Below are 15408 nucleotides of genomic sequence, written 5' to 3'. Positions count from 1 at the left end.
TGAGCGGTTCTTAACCTTATTTTACTCGTGGAGTCTATAATTTCTCTTACGCTTCAGTCTATATTTTCTATGACGGGGCAACTTAGATCTGTTTTTTTATTTATTCATCAGATTTATTGATTTGTTTTATTTTGCCCTAGAATGGCCGCAAAGCCAGGGCCATCTTAACAGTATCATCGGCCCAGTGATGTCTTAAGGCATGGGCCCACCCGGGCACGGCCCAAAGACCTCAAGAGAAAAGGGGATCACAAAATGATGCCAGATCACAAAAATGAGATCTGGTTGAAATTTCCGAGACTTTGCCTGATGGGCTTCAGAAAAATCACTCGGCCCGGGGCCCATGATGGGCCTTCGGGCCAAGTAATTTTTCTGAGGCCCTACCTGGCAAATTCTGGAAATTTTCAATCAGTTCTCATTTTCGTGGGGTCCCCTCTTCTCTCGAGGCCCCGGCAGTGCCCGGGTAGGCCCATGCATTAAGACGGCACTCCAGCAGTCACTGGAAGATCACTCAGAGCCCTATGGAGCACAGATTGACAACCCCTGGTAAACGGTATTGAAATGTATTTCATACGGCAAACAAGACTAAGAGTTCGCGTGTTGAGTATTAGCTCTTGCAAAGCTATGCTAATCGCCAAAGATTTCGACAATCATAATGGATTCAAGTGAAGTTGTAACAGCGAAAAATTTATAAAAATTGTGAAATAAGTCAAGTAAAATAACCATAACATTATTTAAAAACACACTAATTGTTATAACCTGGAAAATTTTTTAACTGCGTAACACAAGTTTAGAATCTTTTTTCAAGTAACTTTTTTTTGCAAATTTTTGTATGAAACGAATATTCAGTAATTTATATTAACTAAACTTATATTAACTTTAACGAAGTTCAGTAATTTATATTAACTAAAAAAGTTGGAAAATTACATTAATTGCAAAGAAAAACATGTTAAAAATTAATGTCTAATTATTCTTTTTCCAATTTCTGAAATATATATTGTTTGTGACCAGTTATCGCGTACGATTCGGCAACAAATTGGAGGAGCGGTCGGTCTAAAATGGGATGAATGGTTTGAATTTACGGGTGGCGATATGACCCGTATTTGCATTAAGTAATTTTGGCCTTTCCAACTGTTTTTATAAAACGTTATTCAAAAAAAACTCTACTTACATTTTTATTCTTTATGGAAATCAAGAATTTTTCAAATTATTTCCCCTAACTTATATCATAATAAACTCTAAGAAGAAATTTGTCTCTGATATTTGCTGACTTTGCCCATTGGTAGTTGATTGATTGGGACAGGGCCGCAACTAGGGGGTGCAGACGGGTCTGATGCCCCGGAGTAGAGGGGGCGCAAATTTCACTCTTTAACCTCTCATTCAACATTATGGGGGGGAAGGGGGTGGCAAAATGCGTGCTTGCCCCGGCTGACCAAGCATCTGGTTGCGGCCCTGGATTGGGGGGGGGGGGGGCGATCGAAAACATGTTTTACTGTAAAAACAACTTCAACGCGTTTTTACAAGCCGAGATGTTTCAAGGAGGTGGAAACAAAGCAGATCAGGTTTGACGAGATACTTCGGGATTGCTGCTGAAAGGGTTAAAACTCTCTCAAAACGACAACTCCGAGCCCACGTAATTCGTCCGTAAAAGAGGGGGTGATCGTTAATCAGGGGTTTGAAATGCAGGGTTTTGTTATATAATGGGGATGTTATAATTCGGCCGTAGAAGAATAATTTTAAAAAAAGTCTGAATAACATAAATTCCGTCGTTGCATAATGTGTACTGCCATTTAACACTGTGCAGCTATTACTTACACTACATGAACACAGCGGAATAAAAACAAAATTTTATAATTTTTGTTTAATTGAATATTAAAACACCTTACTTTGTTTTCAGATTGCAATGTCGTTTGCCACACCGATTGCGAACACAAGGTAGGAAAAGCAAATTTTCATTTTTGTTTCATTGTTTAAGAAAAAAATCAGTTTTTGTTAAATTTCACGGTTCATCCACTATTTGCTTCAGTAAAAAAATAGATGGCAGCACTATCGGCGCAATTACGATACGGTGGGTTACAAGATTCGAAAACAGAGAAAGGAGGGCACGCGCGTGCGCACTCATAGATGACGTCATTTCCGCAATTTTCACAACAGATGGCGCCACCCACATGCAAAAAAAAGAAAAGAAAAAAGAAACCACACATATACACACGATAATAATATTCTGTGATCAGAATGGCAAAAGGTATCGAATAAGCTCGATGGCAAAAGGTCATGTCACTTTTCCCAAAAAAATTGAATTGTTCTCATTCCGGTTCGTCAAAATTTGGAAGGATGGAAAATTTCGTTTTTCCTTTCAGTTTATGAGGAAAAAAAACGGGGAGGCAAATTGTAATACCTCAAAAAGGCACAACATTGCATTTTGGCAAAATATTGTTTACAAATTTGCCATTGTGAAATTTTGAAAAGAGTGACTTATAACATTTTTCCATTTGAGCACAGAATTTTTCCCAACTAAAGCAGAACTATATATATGTTACGGAAATATGATAAATCCGGTTATTATGCATAATCACCGGCTATTATGAATAGTTGCCAACCATTTTTTCAAGTTTAATCATTTTGTTTTCCACATTTACGGGTGGTAATGTTTAATCCCTTCTCGTATTGGTAAATATGAAAAATCGTCAATAAATTATTAAAATTTACCGGAAATTTTGCTCAAATTTCAATCTAGGCTGATGGATTCGATTAAAAATGTTGATAAATGTGAAGAAAACTAACATTACAATGCTGATAATAATTTGTACGTTTTTTATTCACTCATTACATTAACACTCATTTTTATAACAACCATTTTCATTTAATTTACTTTTTATGGCAAAATATGCGTAGTGCACCCATCTCGTACGGGAGAAACTTATGAGTGGTTGTGTATTTGAGTGATATTTCCGTACGATTTCTTTCATATTTATCATACTTACCAACTTCAATCGGGAATTATACATAATTACCGGTAAATGTGACAAATGTAGAAAATGTATCAAACTTACCGAAACGATTGGTGGTTATGCATAATATAACCGGTTAATATGCATATAATAACTGATTTATCACATTTTTCTTAACATACATATGTCCATTGCCTATAACTACCTGGCCTAGCACATCCTTATTGCTATTGCATTAATGCCATATATTTTTGTCCCTTTATGTCTGCAGTCATGAACTTACCTGCCTCTAGGAGAGACGTATAAACACTTATGCCAATGAAGACATATATGTTTCAGAGTGAAAAAAATATTCCCCTGAAAAAATAAGAAAATGATTCCGGAAACCTGACAAGAAGCACAAAAGGACGAATTTTCTAAAACGTTTGAGGACGCTTGAAACCATAACAAAAAACAGGACGTATCTCCCTAAAGGAGGACGGATTTTAACTCTACGATATCGTAATTTCAGTGAGGAAGATCCACTTTTTCCAAAAATAAACAAAAAACAGTAATACAGTGAAACCTCGCTTCAACTACAACGATACTCGATATAACGATAAATCTCTCTACAACGATGTTTTTTTCAAATCTTGTTTGTATAATTACTTTTCATCTGATACTTCTCGATGCAACGATGTCCTTTACTGCGATAAATCCCTCTACAACGATATATTTTTAGGAGATTTTGAAACACTGCTACAACGATGTTTTCTGTACCTCGCTCAAAATCAGCTTCGATATATTTTTGAATTCCTCATTAGTTTTTGTATTTCTGAGTGTTCAATAACATCGATATTTTCCACTATCCACCCTCCGAAAGTGCCATGCCGTGAAGTTCTTTTCTGTGTAAGTACACAAAAGTATTGTGCAGTAAACCACTTTACAGTGTGGAACAACCAACTGAATTGTATTAAAATTAACCCATAACTTTTTTCGCTGCAAATTATTGATTGCAAATGCATTTTATGGTGTTACCAACAACGCCAATTCAGAAGAGATGCCAGCAACAGCATAAATTTTGTGACAACTGATGAAAATGATGCCTCTCGATATAACGATGACCTCTTTACTACGATATTTTTTCCTCATCTTCAGAGTACCGTCTATGGCTTGCCAATACACATCCAGATGAGTATGGCACGCATCAAAATTCATTTTGCCCCTCCAAATTTTGTTCAGGAGTGAAAATATTCCTTCAAATTTTAGGCAATTTTTTTTTAAAAATTGGAATTATTTCTGTTGTTCATTTATGTTGTCATATTTGTGCTTGTTACGTGTTCTTGATTGTGCTGCCATCTGTCTCCCATACTGCTACTGCTTTCCAGTGAAGATGGCAAATGTTTGAGTTTCCGTTGTGAGTATCGTGTTGAAGGTCTGCCTGCTCTCTGCGGAGAGACTTTTTCAAATGAAAGACCGGCTCGCATTCGCTGCTCGTATAGTTGGAAAACCACAGAAAACCGACTTCAGTCAGCCACCACTGTACTGCCAACTGGGTTTGAACCTGGATCCTTACGATGAGAGTCCAGCACGATGTCCACACTACCGCGCAGCGGCAGGCAGTACCTACAGACATACATTCATGAACATCTGCGAAACTTTGCTTACCTCTGTCTGTAACAGAGGGCGCTATTGCAACTGAACTTTGAATATCCCTCCAGTAGTAGGATATTTTGCACATGAGACTGTTCTGCTTGTGTTCTGACAGTGACTAATAATTACGGGTTTGAACCTGGATTTCAATAAATGGTTGGTTCCAATAAATCTTTTGAATCTTAGTGGTATTAGCAGAGGTGGATTTAATGGCGGGCGCTCCGGGGCCTCGAATTCTGAAGGGCCCGATAAACCAAAACTTGCACTTTTACATTACATTCTAATTTAAGGGGCCCAATATTTTCTCTTGCTTCCGGGACCTCAACCGACTAAAATCCGCTTCGGGTATTTGCAATCATTGGAGCGTGAACTAATACTTGGTTTTGTTGACAGTTGTTAGCATCCTTTATATTCACTACCTCGACTTCTCGTATTTTTCTGGATGAAATGGGGCCAACGAAATCGATACCATTCATGATATGATTATGCGGATTCCGAGAATGTGAAATGAAATCGTTATTGAGCGATAGTTATGTCAGGTTTTTTTCCCGATAAGCATTAGGACTGGGAGTGTGTAAAATTAGCATTATCACAAAAACTACGGCATGTCTGGTCACTTTGATCTTGTTGATTAATCCCTACTTCCTGATTAACTTTTCGTGCCTGAAGTTCTGCCAACGAAACTCTACAAAAAGACCCTTCGAAGAGACTTCGTCTTGTTTTCTTATCTTGTTGGCTCGATACGTCTTCGTCAGTCTAAGAAGATAGAAAAGAGTATAATCTCGACTGGATCACTATTTTTCTCGTCTATGCTGCGAGCTCTCCAGACAATGTGCGGTGCAGCAACCATGATTTTTTAGGGTGGGTGCAGGGTCCTCCTTGTCGGATCGCCAGGTGCATCATCCGAAGAAAGGGGGAAAAAATTCCTTTTGGACAAGTTCCCAAGATTCAACCACGTGTAAAAGTGTGAACAAAGTCATTTCTTTATTTACTGTTCTTTGTTTCAAAGCGTTGTGGTGAATCCTCTTGAGATTTGTGGGTCTTATTGGTGATGGTAGCAAAAGTAGCGAAAGAAGGATGAATAAATAAGGGGAAAACAAATGAAGGATCCAGAGAAAAAACGACTTTACAGCAATTTTTTTCGAAAATGAGATAGCAGTGCCATCTTGCTTGTAGCTTTGAAGGAATGAGGCTTTTTGGATCACGTGATATTTCTCTCTTTCCTTGAGGAACATATAAACGTATCCAAATCAACCAACATGTCGACATCCACGGCAATTTCATGAAAGATTAAAAGAACAAATATGAATTTTAAAGAAATGTAGAAATGAAATAGTTTTTTTCATTGATGGCTGCTAAATATTTCGATTTTTTTTTTGAAGTTATCTATCCTGTCCAATTATCTCAATTGTTGCGGAATTACTTGAATGTAATTCTTCAGCCATTATTAGTTCGTTTTTAAAAAACTCTACCTATATGAATTGATGCAGTTGAATATCGAAAAGGCAATAAAATGACATAAACTTCAATGTTCATGCTCGAAAAGATATATATAAAAAGTTGAAATCAATGTTATTTCATGGATATCCAACTCACTAGTATATATATAGGTCGGGCTAATTATTTTATATTTAATTTTTCTGGGCTTCGTATCTCTAAGAAACTCAATATTTCGAAAATAGTGAATTAAATTCAATTTTTAAAATTATTGATCTGGCGGAAATTCCTACTGTAAATATCCGTATTTCTACAGTAATATCGGCAATTTTAACATTGATTTCTATGGGGATCATCCTGGGCCTGTCCCACAAAGTGATGCTGATGATGATTATTTTATCTATTCAAAAAGCCCCATGCTATCCCTACGTGCATTCAATTTCGGGGTAGAACTAGGGTGACCCATACATCCGATATTTCCCAGGACAGTCCCAGTTTTCTCTGTTTTTGTGGCCGCCCCGACTTTTTTTTGCAAAAATGTCCCGGTTTTTAAACGAACCCTAGTTGAATTTTTATTCTATATTAAAATTAGAGATTGAAATTATTTTTTAATACATAAATTATATTTTAGCATTGCAAATATGAATAAGAATATTGATCGCACATATAAAATATGGTGAACGTTTTATTTCGTAGAAGTTATTCTAATCCTCTGCAAAATTTGCAGTTATACTTCATTTCCCGCTATTAGCGACCTTTCTGTGATTTTAGCAGTATTTTGCAACCTTTCTTACTTTGGGCATCATTTTTGGCGATAATTGGCGATGTCCTGTATTTTCCCATATTTTAAATCCCAAACTCCCGTATTTCACTCGAAGAAATATAGTCAGTCTAGGTAGAACGACTTAAAATAGCATTAAAGTTTCGGTAATACTCGGGAAAAACCATTATATGTATACTCCAAACTTTCAAACTTGTTTTTCTGGAAATCTAATTTTTGCTGTAAAATCATTTTTCCTCTGGACCCTTCAAATATTTTTAATATTTTCCAACCAGGACCTAAGAAAGGTTCTGGAACTGTGCTTCAAATTTCTCTGCTTGAAGCATGAATAGCATTCTTTCTCAAACTTTTTGTTCCATCGCCCTCTTCTTCAATTTTATTTCCTCATCGCCCCCAGCTAAAGACAACACATAGGATCCTATGTTACATCCGTAGCTTTTACCAACCCCTCTAGGACCATTCCATCGCCCCCACGGCCTATTGCCTACTTTGGGAAAACACTGATGTATAACCTCCAGGAAAAATTTTTTTGAGAAAACGTTGTGAATAAAAGTTGTTGTGAGATATTACTTGACGGGAAAAATATTGCAAGTTGTGTATATTCGAAACAATGGTTGAACTATTATTGTGCAGTCAAAGTGAAATCACGTCAAGCAGGAGACAAAATTAAACTTCATTTTCACATTTATGACAATTTTTTCCTTCGATCTATTGCAGTAATTTTCAAATTTTCGAAGCCAGCTTCCCGGAAAAAAATATTTTTGTGAGTAGAAGCCCCGGCCACACACTAACGACTAACGGGAAGTAAACGGGAAAAATGAAACGGCAAGTCGTTCACGACCCGGTTTGTTTCGTGTCAGGGTCCGGAACAGGACCGACCACGGCAAGGCGGTTGAGAAACGCTGCGTGCGTCCCATGATGTCCTCGATTTGCCAAACAAGCAAGTTTTCCACTGCCAATCGCTATTGCGCCAAATCCAAACGAAATGCTCCATTTTGCGGGTAAATTAAAAGATCAAATGCACCAAATAAAGATTGTCTATTCACCAATGTCACCATAAAGTGTGTCAATTCGGTTGTCCTTCGAAGGGACACCTATCTAATGGGGAATTTATAGTAGGATGGCCCTGTTGTACACAAGGGTAGAAATACGCGAGTCTTGGGGGAAGTCACATCAATGATTTTTGCTGCTCACTAAATATATTTATACACTGACATGATCATCACCCCCCCTCCCCCAGGCCTCCAAGTCTATCTTCGCTCATGCTTGTAGAGCTTTCACTGTATGGTATAAGGCCTGCATGCACAGAAATTGATTTAATTATTTCGGCCATAGGAATCAGAAAATTTTCAAGATACGTACCAAAATTGAAAATTGAAAACATTTCAAATTAGAAGTATTATTTAGTAACTACATACTTACAGCTAATTACGCGATACGGCACACACACACACACACGCGCGCGTTCCAAGGGCCAGTTCCATCACAGACACGAGGCAGACATTAGGATCCAAGTGAAAGATAGAACCACCGGTATTGCCAATGCAACATATACATTTAAATACGTCCTATAAATGAGAAAGTCGTATAAACGGAGTTTCACTGCATATTACACCTCCCCATTAGCGGACGAAATTTTTGGTCCCATGGGTGTCCGTTATCGAGAGGTTCTACTATACTGTATAAACGCTTGTTTAAATGTGGAGTCACTCAAAAAGGAAAGTATCGTTCCCATTTAGCCAAAAAAATACTTCAAAACTTCTGCCCAAATCAAGGCCACTACAACGCAGAAGTAACCAGCCCAATACCTTGAAGGGGCGGACCCACCAGTTTCAGGGTAAATGAGGGTTAGAAGTATATTCTTCTTCGTGACGATATATACGGCCCTAAACCAAACTTTGTCTGCACTTAGTCTCGTCAAGTACGTTAAAGTATATTGAACTCCACATGAAAAACCAACATCTACATTTTTCATCGTGACTGCCAAATACTCAAATTTCGGTGTGCCGCTTCCGTTTTGGCTTCCATCCATCTATCTTAGCGTACTACAAGGATTCCGTCACAGACTCTTTCATTGAATCTTTCACCAACAGGAATAGTTTTACACGGTTATTATACTACTATACTTTAAATATTGAAAACTTTGTAAGAGATTTAGAGATGTAATTATGACATCATATGTGAAATTAAAAGGAGGAAAAAACACTTCCAGAGTGTTTCTTTGATGGATGTGAGCTACTCTTCCCTCATCTGAAGTAAAATCAAGAGGCATTCAAATAAACAGGCTCTTCACTCTGAAAAAAAACTGATCCATATCCTGTTATCTCTGTAATATATCCACCGGCTATCATTTTCTTTGATTAATGCCCCGTTCCTGGAATCCTAGGATCCTTAAGCAAAAGTGCATAAGATACTAAATTTTTGATTTTTCTTCCCACCGTGAAGAAAAAGCGTGTATCCACCATCATCCTAGATTCACTGTGTTCTCTGTCTAGTGTAGATCTTCCGTGTGGTTCCTTATATAGCGACACCATATTTTTAGATGGGCTCCCCCGTTTTTCCTCGTTCAGCTTCCAGTAAAAGATTGGGGCGCAGAGTGAAAAACGTGGGGAGAATCTTTTTTTGGGCTGTGTTTCAAACTGGCGCAACTCCCACCACTTTGCTGAGGGGGGGGGGGATGTGCTAAAGGCGACCCATCGCTAGACAGAATATCTTTTACTGAGGGTAGGTGTATAACCAGAGCAAAGTTGTTGTTGAATACAAGGAGATCCGTTTTTTTGCTGCTATTCATAAGGGACTTGGATTAGTGTGTGTATGAGGATTTTTTATTTCTTTTCTTTTCTTTAACTTGGATTCTAATGTCTGCCTCGTGTCTGTGATGGAACTGGCCCTTGGAACTTAGCCTCGTGTGCGTGTCTGTGTGTACCGTATCGCGTGATCAGCTGTAAGTATGTAGTTACTAAATACTTCTAATTTGAAATATTTTCAGTTTCGGTACGTATCTTGAAAATTTTCTGATTCCTATGGCCGAAATAATTATATCAATTTCTGTGCATGTGGGCCTTATACCATGCAGTGAAAGCTCTACAACCATAAGCGAAGATAGACTAGAAAGTCTGGGGGGGTGGGGGTGATGATCATGATCATGTCAGTGTCAGTGGCGTCGGAGCCGGGGGTAATTTGTGACATGGATCCGAGCACTTCCAGAATTGATCCAGAAATTAAAATTTCCGATATAAAACTAAAGACGAGCACCCACAGTTTCGAAACACTTCCGACGCCCGTCAGTATATTTAGTCACCAGCAAAAATCATTGATGTGACCCCCTCCCAAAACTCCCGTATTTCTACCCTTGTGTACAACAGGGTCATCCCACTAGAAATTCCCCATTAGATAGGTGTACCTTGAAAGGAGAAAATAAGGGATAAATTCCGGACCGAGCAAGAATTGAGCTTTTCAGAGATGTTCTACACAGCACTGTTTCCTTACCTTTTTTTGTAGCCCATGGCACCCCTTTCCCTTCCTTGGTGCATAATTTTCACTCTTGGCCAACGCCATTCATTCAAGAGCGAGACCTTATCCACTTACTGGATTGATTTTATTAGTAAGGTCGCAGTGATAAAAATTTTATAAACAAAGTGGATTGCCGGACCCATGTGCTAGAGCTCAGTGAGTTTTACTTGTTTCGGTTTTATGCATAGCCCTCTCAACATTATAAGTTCTAAGGCACGGAGCTGCCCTTAGGGGGATGTGTGGCAGGTGCTGTCGCACCGGGCCCTGCGTTTTGCCCCCCCCCCCACACTTATGGTTACAATAATTTTTTTTCATAAATTCGGAATTTCCATCAATTCCGGAATTTTTTTTTAAATAAATTTTAGATTTTTTTCATCTTTTTGGAATTCTGAATTATTCAAATTACTTCTTTCATTTATTCTGAATTTGCATCAATGTTCTTTCATTCATTTATCCAATTTTATTTATTTCCAATTTTCCTTAATTTTGAAATTACTTCTTTCATTTATTATGAATTTTTATGATTTTCATTTCCCGAATGTTCATGATTTTCTGAATTTTCGTGATTTTCTGAATTTTCATGATTTTGTGAATTTTCGTGATTTTGTGAATTTTCGTGATTTTCTGAATTTTCATGATTTTCTGAATTTTCAGGATTTTGTGAATTTTCGTGATTTTCTGAATTTTCGTGATTTTCTGAATTTTCATGATTTTGTGAATTTTCGTGATTTTCTGAATTTTCATGATTTTCTGAATTTTCGTGATTTTCTGAATTTTCGTGATTTTTCATTTTCCAAATTTTTGATTCTTCTCTCCCTGAGAATATATAGAATCGGCGCTGTGCACCAAAAATGTTAAGACGCCTCCGGCCCCTCTATCATTTTCGCACCGGGTCCTACGTCCGGTGAGGACGGCCCTGCTCAGTCAAAGAGATGTTCTGGGCGGGAGGGAGGGGGGGGGGGTTATGAATTTTTATGATTTTCATTTCCCGAATGTTCATGACTATCTGAATTTTCGTGATTTTTCATTTTCCAAATTTTTGATTCTTCTCTCCCTGAGAATATATAGAATCGGCGCTGTGCACCAAAAATGTTAAGACGCCTCCGGCCCCTCTATCATTTTCGCACCGGGCCCCACGTCCGGTAAGGACGGCCCTGCTCAGTCAAAGAGATGTTCTGGGCGGGAGGGAGGGGGGGGGGGGTATGAATTTTTATGATTTTCATTTCCCGAATGTTCATGACTTTCTGAATTTTCGTGATTTTTCATTTTCCAAATTTTTGATTCTTCTCTCCCTGAGAATATATAGAATCGGCGCTGTGCACCAAAAATGTTAAGACGCCTCCGGCCCCTCTATCATTTTCGCACCGGGCCCCACGTCCGGTAAGGACGGCCCTGCTCAGTCAAAGAGATGTTCTGGGCGGGAGGGAGGGGGGGGGGGGTATGAATTTTTATGATTTTCATTTCCCGAATGTTCATGACTTTCTGAATTTTCGTGATTTTTCATTTTCCAAATTTTTGATTCTTCTCTCCCTGAGAATATATAGAATCGGCACTGTGCACCAAAAATGTTAAGACGTCTCCGGCCCCTCTATCATTTTCGCACCGGGCCCCACGTCCGGTAAGGACGGCCCTGCTCAGTCAAAGAGATGTTCTGGGCGGGAGGGGGGGGGGAGTAGCTAGCTACTTGACTGGAAGCAACAGCTTTCATCTTCATATACTTTACATTCATAATCTCAAAACTTTACTACTAGATTTCACTATCTCTGGGCCATACTCGGATAGGCCCACGCGGCAGTTCTATGGGTAGTTCTAACGCATTCTGAACGTATAGGCACACTTTTCACCTCTATATTTCACCTAGAAGCTTTTTACGTCTTAATTTTTTTTTTTTTTTTCATAGCTCTCTGTAGGCTTCCCCTTCGATACCTGTCATGACTACCCTTTCGGGTCATATAGCCCCAGGTTGAGAACCACTAGTTTATTATGCTACCCATTGCGAAAGCCAATGAGATCATATGTTAAGAATCCCGAAGCAGAAGTTTCACCCCCCCCCCCTTTTTGGCGTGGATTGCATATTTATAATCATGTAAAATTTGTGCATCAGCTTTTCATCTACGATTTAAATTCCAAAATTTTCAGTCGATTTTCTGATGAAGTAAGGGAATAACATTTCAGTCATGGAAAAAAAATTGGAATGGACAAAAATATGGTCATGTATAGGCTGACCATATGTTTCTCCGGGAAAAATGTGGGTAATCGGGATTCCAAATGGAAGGAAACCCGTCCAACCTGTAGCATGCGTGTCATTACGAGCATAACATGATCATGCCCATAACTAGCTTGGAGCAATCAGGGTAACACGCAGGTGTCCCGGGGAAAAAAAAATGTACACATATTTTGCATATTTTTCAGAAATTTTGACAGTTTCTTGTTTGAAACAATCTGCTAAATGAGAGGAGGAGGGAGTGGCGAACCCTTCTGTACTTGACCATAATCCTACACTTTTTCTAGAAGATGAGGGCAAGGGTACACTTGTCCTCGGTTTTTAGATTTTCTATCACATGCATATAGTATTCCGTGCAGTCTTGTTTCATATCGGGCATTTCGTCATTTGACATTTCATTTCTCCTGTCCATATTTTCAAGGTTTTGTCGACAAGAATGTGGCAATGTCATACCAATAAACGCCTTTTTTGGATTTTCACTTTCCTCCACTCTATACTGCCCTTTACTAAAAACTGCCTTTTCTGCCCCTCTTCTTGTCCAATTTCCCATAAATATGCCTTTGGAATTTGGATGCATGATCTGTCAGTTGAAAACAAAAGAAGTTTTTAAATTTGATGAAATATTCCAGGATATTTTTGTAGATTTCTTCATAAAATAGAATCACAGAGACAAGGACCAGGGCAGTCTTAAGAGTATTATGACATCCCATGGCTGGGATCTTTTGCTGGCCCCTCGGTCAGACTTTTAACGGGCCCTTTCTGCAGTCAATTTATAGAGTGAAAAAGCAAAAAAAAATGATGATAACCGTCCCGGGCCTCATGGCTAGAGCCCTGTCAGCCTCCCCTATGTGGGGGCCATGGGGCATCCGTGCAAAGTGATTTTTCTGAGGCCCAGTATGGGGCAAATTCTCAAAAATTTCAACCAGTGCTAATTTTTGTGATGCCCTTGAAGGCTCCCGGGCCGTACGCTGTCGGGCCCATGCATTAAAGGACCGACTTTGACATGAGGGTATCCTGGACAAAGCATTTACTAGGCCCGTACGACTAGGGTATCTTTGGTTAGTCAGTGCCCGTGCGGAAATTGAGCTCTGATCCATATTATACGGCAGGGGCGTAGCAGAAATTTCGTTCGGGGGGAGGGGACCATCTTTTTCCATTTTTGCGGTCATTTCTCACATTTCGGGGAAGGGGATTAGACACCCCCCCCCCCCCGCCGCTACGCCCTTGCTATACGGGATTTCTAATGATTTTGAAATAAAAAATACGTTGCTCTTTTTCTCTAGAGGCGGATAAAAGTTGTTGTTCTTCATTTCGATTAATAGATGGCGCAACTAACGTGCCTCTTGGCAAAATATGCTATTTCAGTTGAGTGGGAGCGCGATGTTCAGCCTTCGCGGTTTTCGGTTTTCCCTGCCAGCGGTGTCTAATAATCTGGTAATGATGCGCTGAATCAAGTAGAAATAGCGTACATCAGGGGCGTAGCCAGAAATTGCGTTCGGGGGGGGACCACTTTCATTTCGGGGGGGGGGGGGACCAAAGTGACAGAACAATGGATTTGGCCATCTTTTTCCCTTTTTTCGGTCATTTTCTCACATTTCGGGGGGGGGGGACCAGACCCCCAAGTCCCCCCCCCGCGGCTACGCCCTTGGCGTACATTGTTCATAATATCAACGCAACTCCACCATGGGGGGAGCGGAGGGGATTGGGGGCTGATGCCCAGGGCACTGGACCAGGAAGGGTGCCAAGTATATGCACACTCTTTATCTTTATTCATTCAAAATTACAATAAGGTGGGCGCAAAATATTGATTTTTACCTCGGATGTCAAAATAAGTTTTTGTTTCCATCAGTTGCAGTCCTGATATCACAAAATTGTTAAATGAAAAACATGCTGCACTTTTCAAAAATTACCGTGTAATTTTTTTTCCCCCCAAAGATACTTTTTTTTTTAAATTAAAAAAGTTCAATTTCATTTGAAAAAATGTCCCCAATTTCAATCGCATATTGTTATATCTAAGCGTAAATTTGTTTCCGGCTCAGCCGACATTCAGAGGCGGATATAATGGCGTGCACGCGCCCAGGGCCCCGACAAAAAGGTTTCGGAAAACCCAAATTTCACACTTTTTTCCAATTTAAGGGGGACCCAATATTTTCTTTTGGGTCCCGGGGCCTCGACCGTCTTCAATCCGATACTGGCCCTTCCCGATATATTTGCCTCCATCACCATAAGCACGTATAGAAATACAGTGACACCTCAATACAACGATACTAGATATAACGACCTGTAGTCCATATAGGTGCCGGAACCTTGGGGCTGAGACATCCTCCCCAGTGTTGCCTTAACGCATGGGCCTACCTGGGCACGGCCCGGCGGGAGCCTCAAGTGCAGATTGGCCTCATGAAAACGAGATCTGGTTCACATTTCCGAGAGCAATTACGCTATTTGATAGGCAGCCATTTCTAGCCAGGTAAGAAGGGAGGGGCTCGTAAAAATCACATTGCCAGAGGCCCATGATGCGCTTACGGCCCTGGAGACCCCAAAAAAATTTTACGAGAGCCCCTCCACCAATAATTGATCAATGTAACAATGCAACGTACCACTCCACCTTAAACATTCCCTTTGGGTGTTAATTACATCAAAATGGAAAACAAGTACGATTGTTAATCGAAAAAGGAAACTTTTTCAGCGCAAATTTCGTAAGACACATTCCTAACAGCGAGAGTAAAAAAATCAGGTGTCAAAAAGGTCGTTGTGGCTCTTTTTTTTTAAAGTTGAATAATTCAATTCTGATCATTTCCAATTTTCCTGCATAATCAGTCAACATTACGTAATCAATTTTTCCTCCATCTCAAACCCCAAAAATGCTTGGCCGC

At 39.5% G+C, this 15408-nt stretch overlaps 1 protein-coding gene across 7 annotated transcripts in view; it reads left to right on the top strand.

Moving 5' to 3' along the window:
* The window catches only part of by (focal adhesion protein tensin), a 174170-nt gene that overhangs the window by 27003 nt on the left and 131759 nt on the right, over window positions 1-15408 (top strand). For 5 of the 7 annotated variants that reach the window (XM_089244990.1, XM_089244985.1, XM_089244986.1 and 2 more), the window contains exon 3: window positions 1895-1932. In XM_089244990.1, the coding sequence (XP_089101116.1) occupies window positions 1895-1932 (38 nt within the window). Of the gene's footprint in view, window positions 1-1894; window positions 1933-9649; window positions 9747-15408 lie in introns of those variants that run through there. The other 2 variants (XM_089244991.1, XM_089244992.1) reach the window with 2 other exon arrangements.

The sequence above is a fragment of the Pholcus phalangioides genome, unplaced genomic scaffold, assembly GCF_987345545.1.
Source record: "Pholcus phalangioides strain wild (caught in Gottingen) unplaced genomic scaffold, Ppha-v1.0 ptg000015l_1, whole genome shotgun sequence".
NCBI classification, from domain to species: Eukaryota; Metazoa; Arthropoda; class Arachnida; order Araneae; family Pholcidae; genus Pholcus; species Pholcus phalangioides.
The sequence above is the reverse complement of the archived record's forward strand: the minus strand, read 5'-3'. Positions and strand labels throughout refer to the sequence as shown.